The following is a 16532-nucleotide window of genomic DNA, read 5'->3' on the forward strand; positions in this document are numbered from 1 at the left end:
TATCCTTAAAAAGATGAATAACCCCATGTGATGGCCCATGTTTTGCAGTGTGAAGGCACTGTCAGATTTTTCATGGGAGAGATGTTCTACACACAGCAGATTGTTTGTTTCCGGGCGGATCTGCTGTTGGTGGCAGTTTGGGAACCACGTGCAACTGAAGGAAAACCCTTTTTTCCTTAAGCATAAGAGAGAGACTTTTCAAGAACTGGAACACTGACTAATATCCCATGTTCTGTTATCCCTTGTGTGAGCTGGGTAAAAGGAGAGAAGTGCTGGGGGGGGGGGGGAATTTGCTTTAATTTTGTTTTGTTATTTTCTCTTTAATTCTATTAGTAATAAAACTCTTTCATTGTACTGCAACTGTTTAAGGTTTGTGCCTGCTTTGTTTTTTCTCCTAATTCTTATCTCACAGAAGGAAAATAAGTAAGTAATGAATATTTTGAACCAAAACCACTACATATAATGAGAACAATCAGCTACACCATGTCAATTCACCACCAGAGAGCATCTCTTTCTAGCAGTTTGCTTATGCAGCTATAACCTCACTAGGATATATATGTACTTGGCTTTTTATTTTTGTTTCACTTGTCTAGTGCTGATCTAGTAAAAATTTAACAGTCATTACCTCTTAGTATCACCTGAGCAGGGCCCAGATTCCCCTGTCTCAGGACTTGATTGTAGCCAATTTTTTTTTTTTTTTGCTACAGTATTTTAGCTAATGTATTCATGAAAGAAAAACAGAATTCTCCTCCCCCAGCCTCCCCACATTTTACCACAAACACAAAATTACTGGCACACTAAGGGGTAAAAAACAGTAATGGAGAGCAGCCTTCTTTTCTCCCTAACACAGATACATTAAGCAACCCTTAGTTATTAAAAATAAAAATATATCTCTAATCCCTGTCAGGGGATTACTTAAGAACCTCTACCATATGAGCAGTAATTCAGGTGCTAACCCTAGGAGGAAGGAGGGAATTATTTAAGAAAAGGTACACAGTTACCCATGCATGTGTTTAAAAAAACCCCTTACATCTATCATCTCCTTACAAATAGAGGAGGAACTAAAGAAGCAGCAATTTCAAAACTTCACTTTAAATGCTACTACATTCATTTTGAAATTCTGTGATTTTCACACAATTCAAAAAATGGTACAAAGCAGCAGTATGAGCTATCACAGCTGAAGCCAAGCACCTTGAAAACAGTGTCTTGGTCCTCAAACAATATATTTGCCTGCTGGTGAGTGATGCTCCACAAGAACAGCTTATTTTGACATTGCTATTAATGCCAACCTTCCCCCAACACAGCACTCCCTTAGTGCTGTCAGTGCAGTCTGTAGAAGAAACAGATTCAGCTTTTAAAAAACGTCCTACCAACTTACAGACTTCACACAACAGTGCAACAAGTGAGCACAATTGAACAGGACAGTATTTCTTAAGACTGCTGTCCTGAAACAAAGTATAAACCAGTTCAAAACAATACAGAATTCAGGAAAAATAAATAAATACATTTCCAACGCAAAGGGGTTTTGTTGGTGGATTTTGATTTTTTCAATTTTAGTACATGCATAAACATTCCACATTGCATCATGACAGACTTCAGTTGCTTTTCCAAGTGCTTAAAATGCTACGCAGTCTAATACCTTTTCCCCTTTCTTCAAGGAAGATTACTGACGTAACAACAACAAAAAAACCCCAAACCCAAACAACCACCAAACCAAAAAAACCAAAACTACTCTAGAACCCATTACACTGCAATATCCATCAGCATCATTCTAAGTTCAGAGAACTTATTTGCCATAGCTTTAAAAATCTGTTTGAGTTTTTAAAGCTTGTAGGAAAAAAACATACAAAAGCATCAAGTCCAACAGTTAAAACAGCACTGCCATTTAAAAGGTAAATTCATGGAAGCAATAGCTGTGAGGTAGTAATATTTTAACATCCTTGTCACGTTTTCTTTTCCTCCTTTGCCTATGGGCTTCTTTGATTTTCTCTGCATTATCTGTGGCGTAGCATACAAGCAATTCCTCCTCTAACTGAAGAGCTTTAAATATTATCTGATGCTGTCCAGCTAGGGACCTGTCTTGGTTTTGGCTGGGGTAGAGTTAATTTTCTTCATAGTAGCTAGTATGAAGCTATGTTTTGGATTTGTGATCAAAACAGTGTTGATAATTCAGGGATATATTTGTTATTGCTGAGTAGTGCTTACACAGAGTCAAGGCCTTTTCTGCTTCTAGTACCACCCTGCCAGTGGGAGTACACAAGAAGTTGGGAGGGGACACAGCCAGGACAGCTGACCCCAGCTGATCAAAGGGATATTCCATACCGTATGACATCATGCTCAGCAGATAAAGCTGGGGGAAGAAGGAGGAAGGGGGGACGTTCAGAAGGATGGTGTTCTGTATTCCCAAGTCACCATTGCACATGATGGAGTCCTGCTTTCCTGGAAATAGCTGAACACCTGCCTGCCCATGGGAAATGGTGAATGAATTCCTTGTTTTGCTTTGCTTGTGTACATGGCTTTTCTGTCCCTATTAAACTGTCTTTATCTCAACTGATGTGTTTTCTCACTTTTACCCTTCTGATTGAACCCCCCATTCCAGTGATGCCTTGGAGTGGCTACCTGAAAACAGAGGCTAGACAAGATTAAGAGAATAAAAGCGGGTATTTATTGAAGGGCCTTCAGTAGGTACACCTTGGGCAGTCAAAAAGCCTCCGAGGGGCTACACCCAAGATGGACACTGGGTCACGGGTTTTTCACACTTTTATAAGTTTGGTCCATTTGCATATCAGAGTTAATTCTCCAATTACAATTTCAGGTAATGATGTAATTACCCCAAGTTTGCTCCCCCTTCCCAGAGGCTTAGTTTACATATTTCAGGGCCTGGGACAACAAGGTGTCCTTGAGTCCAGGCCTAGAGAGGATTTGTTATGTCTAACAGTAGCTAACAGGCTATGTGGAGTTTTAGAGTTACACACTAAACCAGTACAGGGTTTGAAAATATAAAAGCTAAATCCTAAGGCATCACCAGGGGAAAGTGAGCCAACAGCTGTGTGGTGTTTGGTTGCCAACTGGGGTTAAACCATAACAGTCCTTTCTGGTACCACATGTGGGGCTTGAAGGGTTTGTGATAATGACAGATTGACTAGGATATGCTAGATCGAATTTATAGCTGTTATTGCTGTTTGGCTATTAATAGACAGGCTCCTGTGCTTGCTGTGGTACTTGTTTGCCTCACTGTATATTAGTCTACTGCTCATTAGTGGATGCTTTTTCATAGAATTATATAAACATTTAAGTTGGAAAAGACTTCAAAGATCATCGAGTCCAACCATTAACCTAACACTGCCCAGTCCACCACTAAACCATGTCCTTAAGTGCCACATCCACACAGCTTTTAAATACCTCCAGGGATGGGGACTCAACCACTTCCCTGGGCAGCCTGTGTCAGGGCTTCAGAGCCCTTCTGGGGAAGAAATTTTCTATCTTATCCAATTTAAAACTCCCCTGGCACAACTTGAGGGTGTTTCTTCCTTTCTATTGTTTGTTCCCTGGGAGCAGAGTCCCCAGCTGGCTCCACCTTCCTGTCAGGGAGTTGTAGAGAGTGCTAAGTTGCCCCAGGAGCCACCTTTTATCCAGGCAGAGGCTCCCCAGCTCCCTCAGCTGCCTTTCATAGGACTTCCTCATAAGACTTGTGCTCCAGCCCCTTCGCCAGCTACATTACCCTTCTCTGGACACACTCCAGCACCTCAGTGTCTTTCTTGTAGTGAGGGGCCCAAAACTGAACACAGGATTCGAGGTATGGCCTCACCAGTGCCGAGTACAGGGGGATGATTGCTTCCTTGGTCCTGCTTCCTGCACTATTTCTGATACAAGCCAGGATGCCGTTGGCCTTCTTGGCCACCTGGGAACACGCTGGCTCATGTTCAGCTGGCTGCTGACCAGCAGCCCCAGGGCCTTTTCTGCCAAACAAATTTCCAGACACTTCCCCAATCCTGTAGCGCTGCGGGGAGTTGTTGTGACCCAAGTGCAGGACCCAGCACTTGGCCTTGTTGAACCAAATACCATTGGTCTTGGCCCATTGATCCAGCCTGTTTAAATCCCTCTGCAAAGCCTTCCCACCCAACTTGGCATCATCTGCAAACTTACTGAGGGTGCACTCGATCCCCTCATCCAGATCATCAATAATGATATTAAACAGGGCTGGGCCCAATACTGATCCCTGGGGAACACCACTCTGAACTGGCCACCAACTGGATGCAGCACCACTCACCACCACTCTCTGGGCTTAACCATCCAGCCAGTTTTTTACCCAGCAAAGAGTGCACCCATCTGAGCCATTGAGCAGCCAGTTTCTCCAGGAGAATGCTGTGGGAAACAGTGTTAGAGGCTTTACTAAAGTTTAGATAGACAACATCCACAGCCTTTCCCTCATCAACTAAGCAGATCACCCTGTCAAAGAAGAAGACTAGGTTACTCAAGCAGGACCTGCCTTTCATAAACCAGTGCTGACTGGACATGATCACCTGGTTGCATCTGACGTGACGGCACTCAGATGATCTGCTCTATAACCTTCCCCAGCAGCAAGTTAAGACTGACAGGCCTGTAGTTCCCTGGATCCTCCTTCTGGCCCGTCTTGTAGATGGGCACCACATTTGCTAACCTCCAGTCAATTGGGACCTCCCCAGATAGCCAGGACTGCTGGTAAATGGTCGAAAGTGGCTTGGCGAGCTCTTCCGCCAGCTCCCTCAGTATCCTTGGGTGGATTCCATCTGGCCCCATAGACAAGTAGTGTAGCAGGTCACTGACCATTTCCCCTTGGACTATGGTGGCTTCATTCTGCTACTCATCCCTGTCAGGGAGCTGAGTACCTGGAGAACAACTGGTCTTACTATTAAAGACTGAGGCAAACAAGGCATTAAGTACCTCAGCCTTTTCCTCATCCTTTGTCACTATGTTTCCCCCTGCATCCAATAAAATACAGAGATTCTCCTTAGCCCTCCTTTTGTTGCTGATGTATTTGTAAAAACATTTTTATTGTCTTTTACAGCAGCATCCAGATTAAGTTCTAGTCAGGCTTTGGCCATTCTAATTTTCTCCGTGCATTAGCTCACAACATCCTTGTAGTCCCCCTGAGTTGCCTGCCCCTTCTTCCAAAGTTCCTAAACTCTCTTTTTATTCTGAGTTCCAGTCAAAGCTCTCTGTTCAGCTAGGCTGGTCTTCTTCCCCACTGGCTCATATTTCAGAACATAGGAATGGCCTGCTCCTGAGCCTTTAAGATTTCCTTCTTAAAGCACATCCAGCCTTCCTGGACTCCTTTGCCCTTCAGGACTGCCTCCCAATGGATTCTGTCAATCAGGCCCCTAAACAGGCCAAAGCCTGCCCTCCACAAATCCAAGGTGGCAGTTCTGCTGACCCCCGTCCAAGAATCAAAAACTCTTATCGTTTTGTGATCGCTGTGCCCAAGACGGCCTCCAACCATCACATCACCCACCAGTCCTTCTCTGTTCACACACAAGGGGTCCAGCGGGGTGCCTTCCCTAATTGGCTCACTCACCAACTGTGTCAGGAAGTTCTCTCCCACACACTTCAGGAACCTCCTAGACTGTTTCCTCTTTGCTGTATTGTATTTCCAGCAGACATCTGGTAAGTTGAAATCCCACATGAGAACAAGGGCTAGTGATTTTCAGACTTCTCCCAGCTGTTTATAGCATATTTCATCTGCCTCTTCATTCCATAACAGACTCCCATCAGATCTGCCTTGTTGGCCTTTCCCCTTAATACTGACACTTAAATGCTCAACCCTGTCAGTGCCATCATTGTCTAGAGACAATCAAAACACTCCCTAATATACAGGGCTACTCCACCTTCCTTGCCTGTTCCTTCTGAAGTGTTTATAGCCATTCATTGCAGCACTCCAGCTGTGCGAGTCATGCCATCATGTGTCCGTGATGGCAACTATGTCATAGTTTTCCTGCTGCACAACGGCTTCCAGTTCCTCCTGTTTGTTGCCCATGCTGCGTGCATTGGTGTAGATGCACCTCAGTTGGGCCATTGATCCTGACGCTGGTCTTTTTTTTTGGGGGAGGGGGAAGCCCTAATTCCTACCTGGCCATTCTCAAGCACATCTGTAGTTTATAACACAACAATAACCCTTGTGTCTTTGCTGCCACATGGATCTCCATCCCCTACCTCCACTAAGACTGCAGACCAAAGGACCTCACTAGTTTCTTAAACATTGGCATGCTGCCTCCAGGCTTACCTCTAGTGAGCCTGGGTTTATCTCTTTCTCCCTTCCAATCTAGTTTAAAGCTCTCTCAATGAGCCCTGCTAACTCCTATGCAAAGATCTTTTTTCCCCTTTGACACAGGTGTACCCCATCTGTTGCCCACAGGCCTGGTGTCACATAGACCAACCCATGATCAAAGAACCCAAAATTCTGCCAGTGACACCAGGCTTGGAGCCAGGTATTGATCTTCTGGCTCTTCCTGTTTCTTCCCTCATCATTCCCTGTGACTGGAAGGATATTATTTATGCTCCTGATCCCTTAACCAGTCATCCCAAGGCCCTGAAGTCCCTCTTGATTGCCCTCAGACTTCTTGTTGCAACTTCATCGCTGCCTACCTGAAAACTCAATAATGGGTGATAATTTGAGGGCCGTACCAGGGTAGGAAGCTTTCTCTTCACATCTTTAACCTGGGTCCCAGGGAGGCAGCAGACTTCCCTAAGAAGTGGGTCTGCTCTGCATATGGGGCCTTCTGTTCCCTTCATAAGGGAGTCTCCTATGACAACAACCTGTTTACCTTTCTTTATGGAAGCAGTTTTGATGCGGGGCATAGGCTGACTTAACCTCAGCAACGCCTCCATGCTAGATGAACTATTGTCCTCATTATCGTTCAGCTCCACTTGCAGAGCCTCATATCTATTATGCAATGGCACTTGGGAAGGTGGGGTAGTCACAGAGGAGATGCACTTGCTGTGCTGGGCAGGCACTTGCCTCCATTGGCCCCTATCCCTTATGTCACCATCTTCAGCTAGGAGGAGAGAGGATAGGGAATCCTCCATATCATGCACCCTGTCTACCTGTCAGGCCTGTCCCAGGGAAGGTAGGGTACAATTCCAGTAATCTCTCTCTCTCACACTCCCTGATACTCCTCAACCCACTCACCTCCTGCCAGAGCTCTGCCACTAAGTAGAGGAGTTCCTTTACCTGGGCTCACCTCCCACAGGTGTGCTCACTACTGATACCCAGTACTGGCATAAGAGCAGGGCACACACTGCAGCCTGATACATGTTCCCACCGGAGCTCTGGGCAGCTGTCAGTCACAGTGGGTGCAGAGTTTAGAGAGGCCATAGCTTTCTGACGGGTAGATACCATTGCTCTCTGGAGCACCTCAAAGCATGTAGCCATGGATGAGCTCACAAAAGAGCAGGTACACCCCTGGAGGACCTGCAGCCATGGGTAAGGCTATGTTGGAGCGAGTATACCCTTAAAGGACTGCAGTCTGTGGATAAGTCCAAGCCGGAACAGGGGCAAGGGGAGGAGTTCATTGCAATATTAAACCCTAGAACCTGGTCCAAAGGGACCAGTGGTGGAGATTGTAGCGGAAATACCTTTAAAATGTTGCAACCAATGATTTGAGTTGCCTGTTATAGGAATTACTATAGCAGGGATCACCTGAACCAATGGAAGAGAAGTCTTACAAGAAGCAGTTGCAGCGCAGCAGTGACCCTACCTGAACTGACCTTGGTGCCCAGTGACTGCACCCAACACAGCACTTCTGTCCTGAGTGATCACTATAGCAGATGGAGCCCAAAGTCATGGACTAAATGAACTCAGTGGACATTTGTGGACATTTTGCAGGGGTGGTCCATAGACTAAGGGAATGATAGGTGTATTGTATCAAAGGATGGAAAGGGGGGGTGGTGGTTAATGAGGATATATTGGATAGTGTGGGACCTGACCATGATATAAATGGTATGGAATAAGGGGTGGAGAATGTGCTGGTTTTGGCTGGGATAGAGTTAATTTTCTTCATAGTAGCTAGTATGGGGCTATGATTTGGATTTGTGCTGTAAACGATGTTGATAACAGAGGGATGTTGTTGTTATTGCTGAGCAGTGCTCACACACAGCCAAGGCCTTTTCTGCTTCTGACACCATCCCACCAGGGAGGATGCTAGGGGCGCACAAGACGTTGGAAGGGGACACAGTCAGGACAGCTGACCCCAACTGACCAAAGGGATATTCCATAACATATGATGTCATGCTCAGCAATAAAAACTGCAGGGAAGAAGGAAGCAGGGGACGTTCAGAGTGATGCCATTTTGTCTTCCCGAGTCACCATTATGCATGACAGAGCCCTGCTTTCCTGGAGATGGATGAACACCTGCCCGCTGATGGGAAGTGGTGAATGAATTCCTTGTTTTGCTTTGCTTGTGCACATGGCTTTTGCTTTCCCTATTAAACTGAATTTATCGCAACCCATGAGTTTTTTCACTTTTACTCTTCAGATTCTCTCCCCCATCCCACCAGGGGAGAGTGAGTGAGCAGCTGTGTGGTGCTTAGTTGCCAGCTGGGGTTAAACCACAACAGGTCCGTAATTTGTCTAACTTTTCTCACAATGAGTAATGCCTATTAACACAAAATAATACCACTGACCTCTACAAGATTAATCCCTTGAACTGGCACTACTAATTACTGAGATTCTGGCATTGTATCTCTAGCTTTAGGATGCAAGGAACATTAGAACTAAAATATTTCTTCAACCAAAGACTCAGAATGCTGTCATAGTTACCTGCTACCCAGTGTTGTTACATAATCTCATATAATCAGCAATTATGATCCTCTGCTCTCCAGAGTTCCTCTTACAGGAAAAGACAAGCAAAGTACTTCATCTATTGCCCCCTTCTCTTCCTGTACGGTCCAGGGTCAGGGCCTTTTCTTTAGATGCTTTTATTTGAAACAGTTCAGCAAAAGGTGAAAGAGGACACCACACATCCTGTTGTAAACACCTGAAGTAGCCTAAAAGAGAGAGTTTGAGTACAATACAACCAGCCTTTTTCCCCCCTCTTTCAAAAAAGCCTATTTGAAACTGGAAGGTAGGAGGCAATCTCCAGACACTTAAGCTTAAATTAGAACCTTCCTGGTTTTCCCTTGCCCTTTCTGAGTATACTCAAGAGACTGGTAAAAAAAATATGCATAGCTTACATATAATGAGAGAAAGAGACAATGTACAAGACTTAATTTTCATTTATCTATTCACCTGTGTTTGTCAATTTACCCTATCCCACCTTTTCATATTATGTCTTCCCTTTACTCTGCTCTTGCATTGCTGCCCTCTTCCAACCAACTCTATCCTGTGGTGTAATTTGCTTCCCCCCCTTCTTCATTGATCAATGTACTTCCAAGAGACCAAACATCAACAGAAATTATAAATGCTATCAAGACGAGAATTGGAAGAACTCTAGATCTAAAACAACAGGGCAAGGCAAATTAAGCTACAGAATAAAGATGCTGTTAATATCATGTATACAGAAAGGGAATATTCAGTATTTGCTGTTGAAGAGCATTTCTGCTCTTTTAAATACCCACAAACAAAACAACAACCAAACCCAACAACACTAAACAAAGACAGGAATGCATGAGATTGTACAAAACAGTTACAGGACCATCACGGGACCATGAGGAAAAAAAGAAGCAAAAGTGATGGATAAAGCAAGAATGACCTCTTCAATCCTATTGAAGTGAGACTACTTCTCTACTATGCAAACAAATTACTGCAATGATGCTGAAGTTAACTGACAGTGCTAACCTACTGTAGTAGGCATGCAGGAATATATACTAAGAGTGAATAGCATGCTCTCAGGATGGGATTTCTACATGAAAAATTATCATTTTATGTATGTTGGCAAACCAATGTAAAGTCTACAGAGAGCATCTTCCAGGATATGTAGTAAATAAACTTCTCACACCCCTAGCCCTTGAGTCAAATAGTTGCATTTGTACAGCAGCATATGGGAAATCTGACTTGGTATGAAAGTTTGATACTGTCTCTGGATTAAGAGAGATCCACAAAAGGAATATTTATTTTTAAACTATTTTGCAAGAAAAGCAAGATAGCTTACTGAGAGTACCAAGAAATAATTGTTACATGTTTGCACCTGCTAATTTTTCAAATCCCAATTGTGGTGGTGCTCCCCCCCCCAGGCTGCACTATGATCTGAGAAATGCTCCTTAGGCCTTGGCCTTGATGAACAGCACCTGGACTAAGCTCCTCTTGAGCTTATCAGAAACACTGTCTGCTCCCAGGAACTTGTGCTGTCTAATAAGCTCCTGTTTTTTAACAGCCTCGGAAACTTATTTTTCTTGCCTGAATAACAGCCCAAGTGGAATAACATTTTTGTTATCAAACTTTCAAAGAAAGTTACTGACCCGAATTGCAGCCAGGATGGAAAATTACTATGACTAAAGCCCACTCTCTTGCGGCCCTATAAACAGCAATCCAAAATGAGACCCTTTGAGCTCTCCTGGACTGCAGCAGGCTGTGACCAGAAACCTCCCTCTGAGTGGGGCCTCTCAGAGCCAGCGAACTCTCAAGTTTGCCATACTCGGAGGATTGCCAAATGACGATGGATCCTGGGCTGATACCCTCCACTCCTCGAGGCTCAACCCTTTGCCCATTGAGAAGATGCAAGTGCATCCGAAGTGAGTACTTCACTGAATTCAAGGGGAATTCTTCACAGGTAGCTTGTACAGACTCTTTATGTCTGTGTGCATGCGAGTGTGAATATGCTATAGCAAATGTACCAGGAATGCTGCTCTCCTAGATTCTTAAGCACATTAGATTTGTAAGTTAGGCTTATAAGTGAGTTACTGTTGTGTTTATAGTAAGTTCTATAGAATCTCTTGTTAATTTGTTTAAATTAGACTATCAATTAAGTGCTGTTAAGTTTAAGTGCTGTTAAACCTTTAGGCCTAAACTGTTGGTCGAGTCCAGGGCTAAATTTAGCAAGGGGGTCCACTCTGAACCTTGTGACTCAATGGGAGGCTCTCCCTCATTCCTTTCTATCCTTACCCTTTTCTATCCTTACCCTTTTCCATCCCCAACCTCCACATACATATTTTTTTGTTGATTTTAGTTTTAGATTGATTTATTTTAGATTTTAGTCCAATTTTTCTCAGTGTGCTTTAACCATCTAGTAAGTAGTAGAGTCAACCTTGCCAATGAACTTTGTTGTGCCTTTGCTTTTATATTAAACCTGATATCTTTGCCAGTGATTCTTTGAGTGACCTAACACACTCATTTGTGACAAATGTCTATGGAATAAAATCTGAGTATGCTTTGGGGAGATGACAGGAGAGACAGACTTCAAGAAAAACATCACTGGCAAACATTAAAAACAAATGTTCTGTCACAGTCACTAGTTCTTTTCAGTAGTCTTAGGTTTAGCTTCACTAGCTTACCTCTTAAAAAAAGGTCCCCCTGATCAGAACACACAACTAGGAACAGTCAGCTAATTTATACAAGGCACTAGGAAGAGAAACTTCATGACAGACAGTTATACAAGCCATGCTGCAAAAGCACTGCTAGAGCATTTAGGCCCCTGTATAAGGTCTATGTTGATAAAGGACCAAAGAGAGGATAATTTATCACTGCTGATTTAGAGGGCATTCATTACATTAAACTGCCTTAACAATCCCTCAATTAAAAACCAACAGGAAACAGAATATTATTTTGAGCAAAATAAAAGTTTAACCCATTAAAACCAGAAAAGATTAATTCCTGCAAGGTCTTTGAAAAGCATCTGAGATGACAGTCCACCCTATCTTAATAAACCAGAAGTCCAAGGAAGGTCATGTATTTGAAGAGCCCCTTCCAGAATGAATAGAAGTAACAGACACTAAATGCCAAGCTCTTAAAACTGAAAGTTCGTAAGTAAGTTTATTTAGGCAAATACAATTCAAATGGGCGCTTTTTTTTTTAATTAAAGAAAACAGAACTACTCAATCTGATTTATATGTGTAAATGACATTCATCTTATTCATCACCACTAGTATAAAGCAAAGGGAACAAAAAGTATTAAGTTTAGGCTACCAAGAAGTGTTATTTCCTGTCCTCATCTATTCTGAAGCACGAACTCTTTTCCTTTTCCCTGACTTAGACTGACAACTCAAATTCATTTCTTGCCAATTAAAAATAAAGTAGAATGCTGAGACACAAAGACAAAACTAAAACACCTTCCTCCCCCAACCCCCTTCTTCCCAGGCTCACTTTCACTCCTTCATTTCCAACTTTCTACCTCTTCCCCCCCACTTCAGGGGTGGGGAGAGAATCATTGAATGGTTTTGGTTGGGAGGGACCTTAGAGATCTAGTTCCAACCCCCCTGTGGAATGGGAAGTTGCAGTCAGTTCTTAAGGACTTATCTGCCACTCCTTCACACTTTTCCCCTTCTTCAATATAAGGTATCTCCCACGGGATAGTCCTTCACTAACTGCTCCAGCATGGGTCCTCTCCATAGGGTACAGTCCTTCAGGAATGGACTGTTCCAGTGTGGGTCCCCCAGGGGTTTCAATTCATGACAGAAAACCTCCTCCTCTCCAAAGGTGCACTCTCTAGAGGCTGCAGCTTCCTCCAGGGCACATCCACCTGCTCTGTCATGAGGCCCTCCATGAGCTGCAGGATGGTTATGTGCTCTGGAGTGGTCTTCTCCACAGCCTGTAAGGCAATCTCTGCTCTGACACCCTCCTACCCCTCCTTCACTGACCTAAGTGTCTGCAGAGCTGTTTCTCTTGCATTTTTCTCCCTTATACCTCCCTCTCTTCTCACATACACACACTGCTGCACAGCATTTCTTAAATGTTATCAGAGGTGCCCCAGCTTCACTGATTGGCTCATGTTTGGCCAGTGGCAGATCTGTTTCTGAGCCAGTTGGAACTGGCTTTGTCCAGCACAGCAGAAGCTCCATGTCTCTTCTGATGGAGGCTGCCCCTGTCATCTCCTCACTACTGAAACCTCACCACATAAACCCAATACAACTCTCTCTATATATACGCACTTTTTCCTTTTCCTAATTTGTATTACATACTTCTACCAAAAAGAAACCAATAGATTAAAATACTTCCCTAATTATGCTTGTAGAATCTTTGTTTTAACTCACACTTAGGTTTCTTGAAAGCAGGAACTTAGAATAGTGGCTTTCAACTTACCTTTTTAATCTTCTGTGGAAGGTACGAGTTTATACAGCAAATTCAAGCTTGCTGACAAAGAGCTGGCTTTACCTAACCATCTTTTGTGGTCCACAGATTATTGAATCAACAAAGCAAATTCAATCCACAGAAATTAGTGTCTTGCATTAACATCAGCTTTCAAGAACATAAACAGTGGTAAGGGACCTTGGTGCAAGAAGCCACTTTCTACTTACTGGAAAAAGGAAGTACAATTGCATCCCAGCCAGCTACTTTCCAGATAAGCTTTACTGAGCACACTCTTTTTTTACCTCCAGAGAAGTAAGGTCTGTTCAAGAGTTTCTTGATAGCAAATGGCAAGCACACAAATAGGTTTTCCAAGATCTGTCTGCGAATTAGGCTACAGGGTTACTGACTGATACAAGCATAAAGGAAAAAACATTTAACATTTTAAAACTTTTTTTAAAGCTTTAAATTGTGCTCAGCAGCACATTTAAGATACAAAACAAAGTCTTACTTGAGAGGCAACTATCATGTTTTAAGTAATTTGCATCTTCCTGATATTTGCTTATAATAAAGTTGTCTGAATACTTTTTTGATATTTAGTTGGTTTAGTCTTATAATTGCTACAGCTTTTGAGTAACTTTGATATACTGGTATTTACAAGTGGTCACAGTTTGATATGCAGCATTATTCCAACATTAGCTAGGTGGCTCATTTGCAGTAGTTAAAAACTTCCTAAATACAAAGTCATCAGGGTTGTCCCCAGTAAGTTAATGTTCATTGGAGGTCTTAGTTATGACTCTCTAAAAGTTCAAAAGACTAGCTTTGGTCACACTGTTTTATTTTGTTCATGTTCCTCTACTCAACTGACAAATCTTATTGTTGGGTCTGGTTGGGGGGGGGGTTTTGTTTGTTTGGTTTGGGGTTTTTTTTGGTTTCTTTTTAATGTAAGTAATCAGGAATATTTTACCACTTACTAGAAGAAACACAAAATTTGTTTACTAACTAAACAAGTACCATTTTTACTAGAAGTAGAAATCACAACAAAAAAAGTTTACAAATTATTCACAAGATTCAAAGTTTACTGACTTTCTAGAATATTTCTAGGTATAACATCAAAGCTTGACATTAACAACTTTTGTGTAATTTTTAAAGTTTCTTTAGTTTTACTGTTCCTAGGTTTCCTACAGATTTACACCTAATATCACCTAAACACTTCTCTCCTCCCCCTTCTTCCCACCCCATTACTCACACTATGCTACATGCAAGCTGAATGGCCAGCATGTGCTGAATGATCAGCTGGCCATTATATTCTTGGATTTTTTTCACTTTGGGCAATAATTTAGATCTACCCCCTTTACCCAACTGGCTGTTTTCATAAAGCTCACAGAACTGTTTTCTTTATGACCTCTGACTCATGAAATCAACTAACAGGTTCAACAGGCTGTGATCAGAAAGAGGAGACAGACAAGACAGATGGGTAGACTGACATCATGATCACAACAGCTTCTATTTGTAAGTTTACCATGCCTTCTTAAATCTGAAGCATTCATCATATTCCCAGTTTTAGAAATATTAACTTCCTAGTGCAGTAGATACTTATTCTAGAACACTTCTAAGTTGAACAAGAATTCAATTCCACCCCTACAAGTTCACTGTTATCCTTATCTTACAGCAGGAAAGTTCTAACCAGGCTTTTCCAACCAAGTGAACCCTCTACACATCCTAGAACACCAGCAATCAACATTAGAGGAGTGGATTTTTTTTTTTTTTTTAATTAAGATAACAGCTGGGAAATCTGTACTTTTACTTTGGAAAACAAACATGAAGTTAACACTTTCCGTTATACTGCTTTGACAACTCAATAATAAAAAAAGGAAGCCTCACTGGAATTAACAGTCCACTGTTCCAACTTTAGAGATAGCATAGTTTAGGGTTTATACAGCACGTATTATGCATGCATGCCATGCACTCTATAGACAGACATGAATTTAACATTATCATTTCAATCTAATCTTTCAGCTTTTGACACTTCAGACAACTTTTGAGGAAAAAGAAAGTAATGCTGATAGAGCTTAAATAGTATTAAAATGGTATTATGTAAAGTATATACACGATTGTTACAGTAATTAAATTAAACTGATTTTAACAAGCAGATTAAGCATCTGTAAAAATGCATGGTCAGTCCACTTGCTCACTAGGAAGCTTTAGCACAAAGTTAAAATGTAAACCAGTTCTAAAAAGCAAAATACAGGAGAATATGTAACCAAGGACTGAAAGTGCTTACCTTGACTCTCCACTACTGTTTCTTACAACATCTTCATCACTGTGCCCATTCATTGTAAATATTAAGAAGTTTAAAAGATAAATAGAAGTCCACTCAGGTTAGAAGGCAGATGCCAAGAAATTACTTCTTGGTACTCTGTTTTCCAGATGACTCAACTGTTCTCTGCAAGATTTTTCCCAAATTGCCTAAAGTAGTAAAGAAAAATGTTGACATAATTTGAAATATTTGATGGTTGAAACTGAAAGATACTGAAAATAACTTATCCTGTAATAACACTACCAAAAGGGAGTATCTATCACATCTGGCATCTTCTTTTTAACTGAAAAATAGCTTTTGGTATGCCATAGTCCTGTCTTAAGAACAACCTAATCTTACTTTTAAAGGAAAACAGCCTCCCCAAACACATAAATAAAAATTATAACTATAAATGCTCTAAGATCTGATTAGCAAAACCATTTCGTGCACAAAACACATATCATAAGCAGTTCTAGACACAAAGTTTACATTCTGTTGGGGGTAGAGTCAGGAAAATAGACTGTCCCATTTTTAAAAAATGGCTCAACTACATCAAGCTAGCAAGATGCCACGGATTGAGTGATCACTATTTCAAACATCTTCAATCAGATCTCTACCGTGTCAGATACACCTAGAAAAAGTTTAGGTTCACATTAAATGGAGTGCAAATATAAACTCACTGGTAATAAGCTAAAGAGCAGCACCTCTCATAGATATAGTGGTGTGAAAGTGATTAGGGGCTCGCCTGCAGGTTGCCTGCCTTGAGATGCTCTCTAATACAGCCCAAGCTCCAGCTCATGATGGACGCAGAGGCCGCCTCGTACCGGGATGGAAAAAGCCCTGTGCTCAGGCACTATCTCAGACACCAGGGCCACTCCAGACAGCAAACAAAAGCAATGACGGAAGAAAAGTGATAGGAAAGAGCCCTGTAACCCCAGAGAGGCCGCGAAGCTAGGCTGGGGCCCCCGCGGCGGCAAGCCAGGCAGCTTGGTGGTTCCTCGCAGATAGGCCGCTGGCTGCTCAACGAGGCCAAGATCCGCG

General features: G+C 42.4%; 1 protein-coding gene across 1 annotated transcript in view; it reads right to left on the reverse strand.

The window, feature by feature from the left end:
* Positions 1–15663, reverse strand: part of LOC103611381 (chromodomain-helicase-DNA-binding protein 1) — an 82470-nt gene extending 66807 nt beyond the window's left edge. Inside the window, exon 1 of the mRNA XM_008628886.1 lies at positions 15477–15663. Within this exon, the coding sequence (XP_008627108.1) occupies positions 15477–15529 (53 nt within the window). The 5' untranslated portion in view covers positions 15530–15663. The remainder of the gene's footprint in view (positions 1–15476) is intronic.
* Positions 15664–16532: the final 869 nt, after the last annotated feature.

This window comes from Corvus brachyrhynchos, unplaced genomic scaffold, assembly GCF_000691975.1.
Source record: "Corvus brachyrhynchos isolate BGI_N302 unplaced genomic scaffold, ASM69197v1 scaffold792, whole genome shotgun sequence".
NCBI classification, from domain to species: Eukaryota; Metazoa; Chordata; class Aves; order Passeriformes; family Corvidae; genus Corvus; species Corvus brachyrhynchos.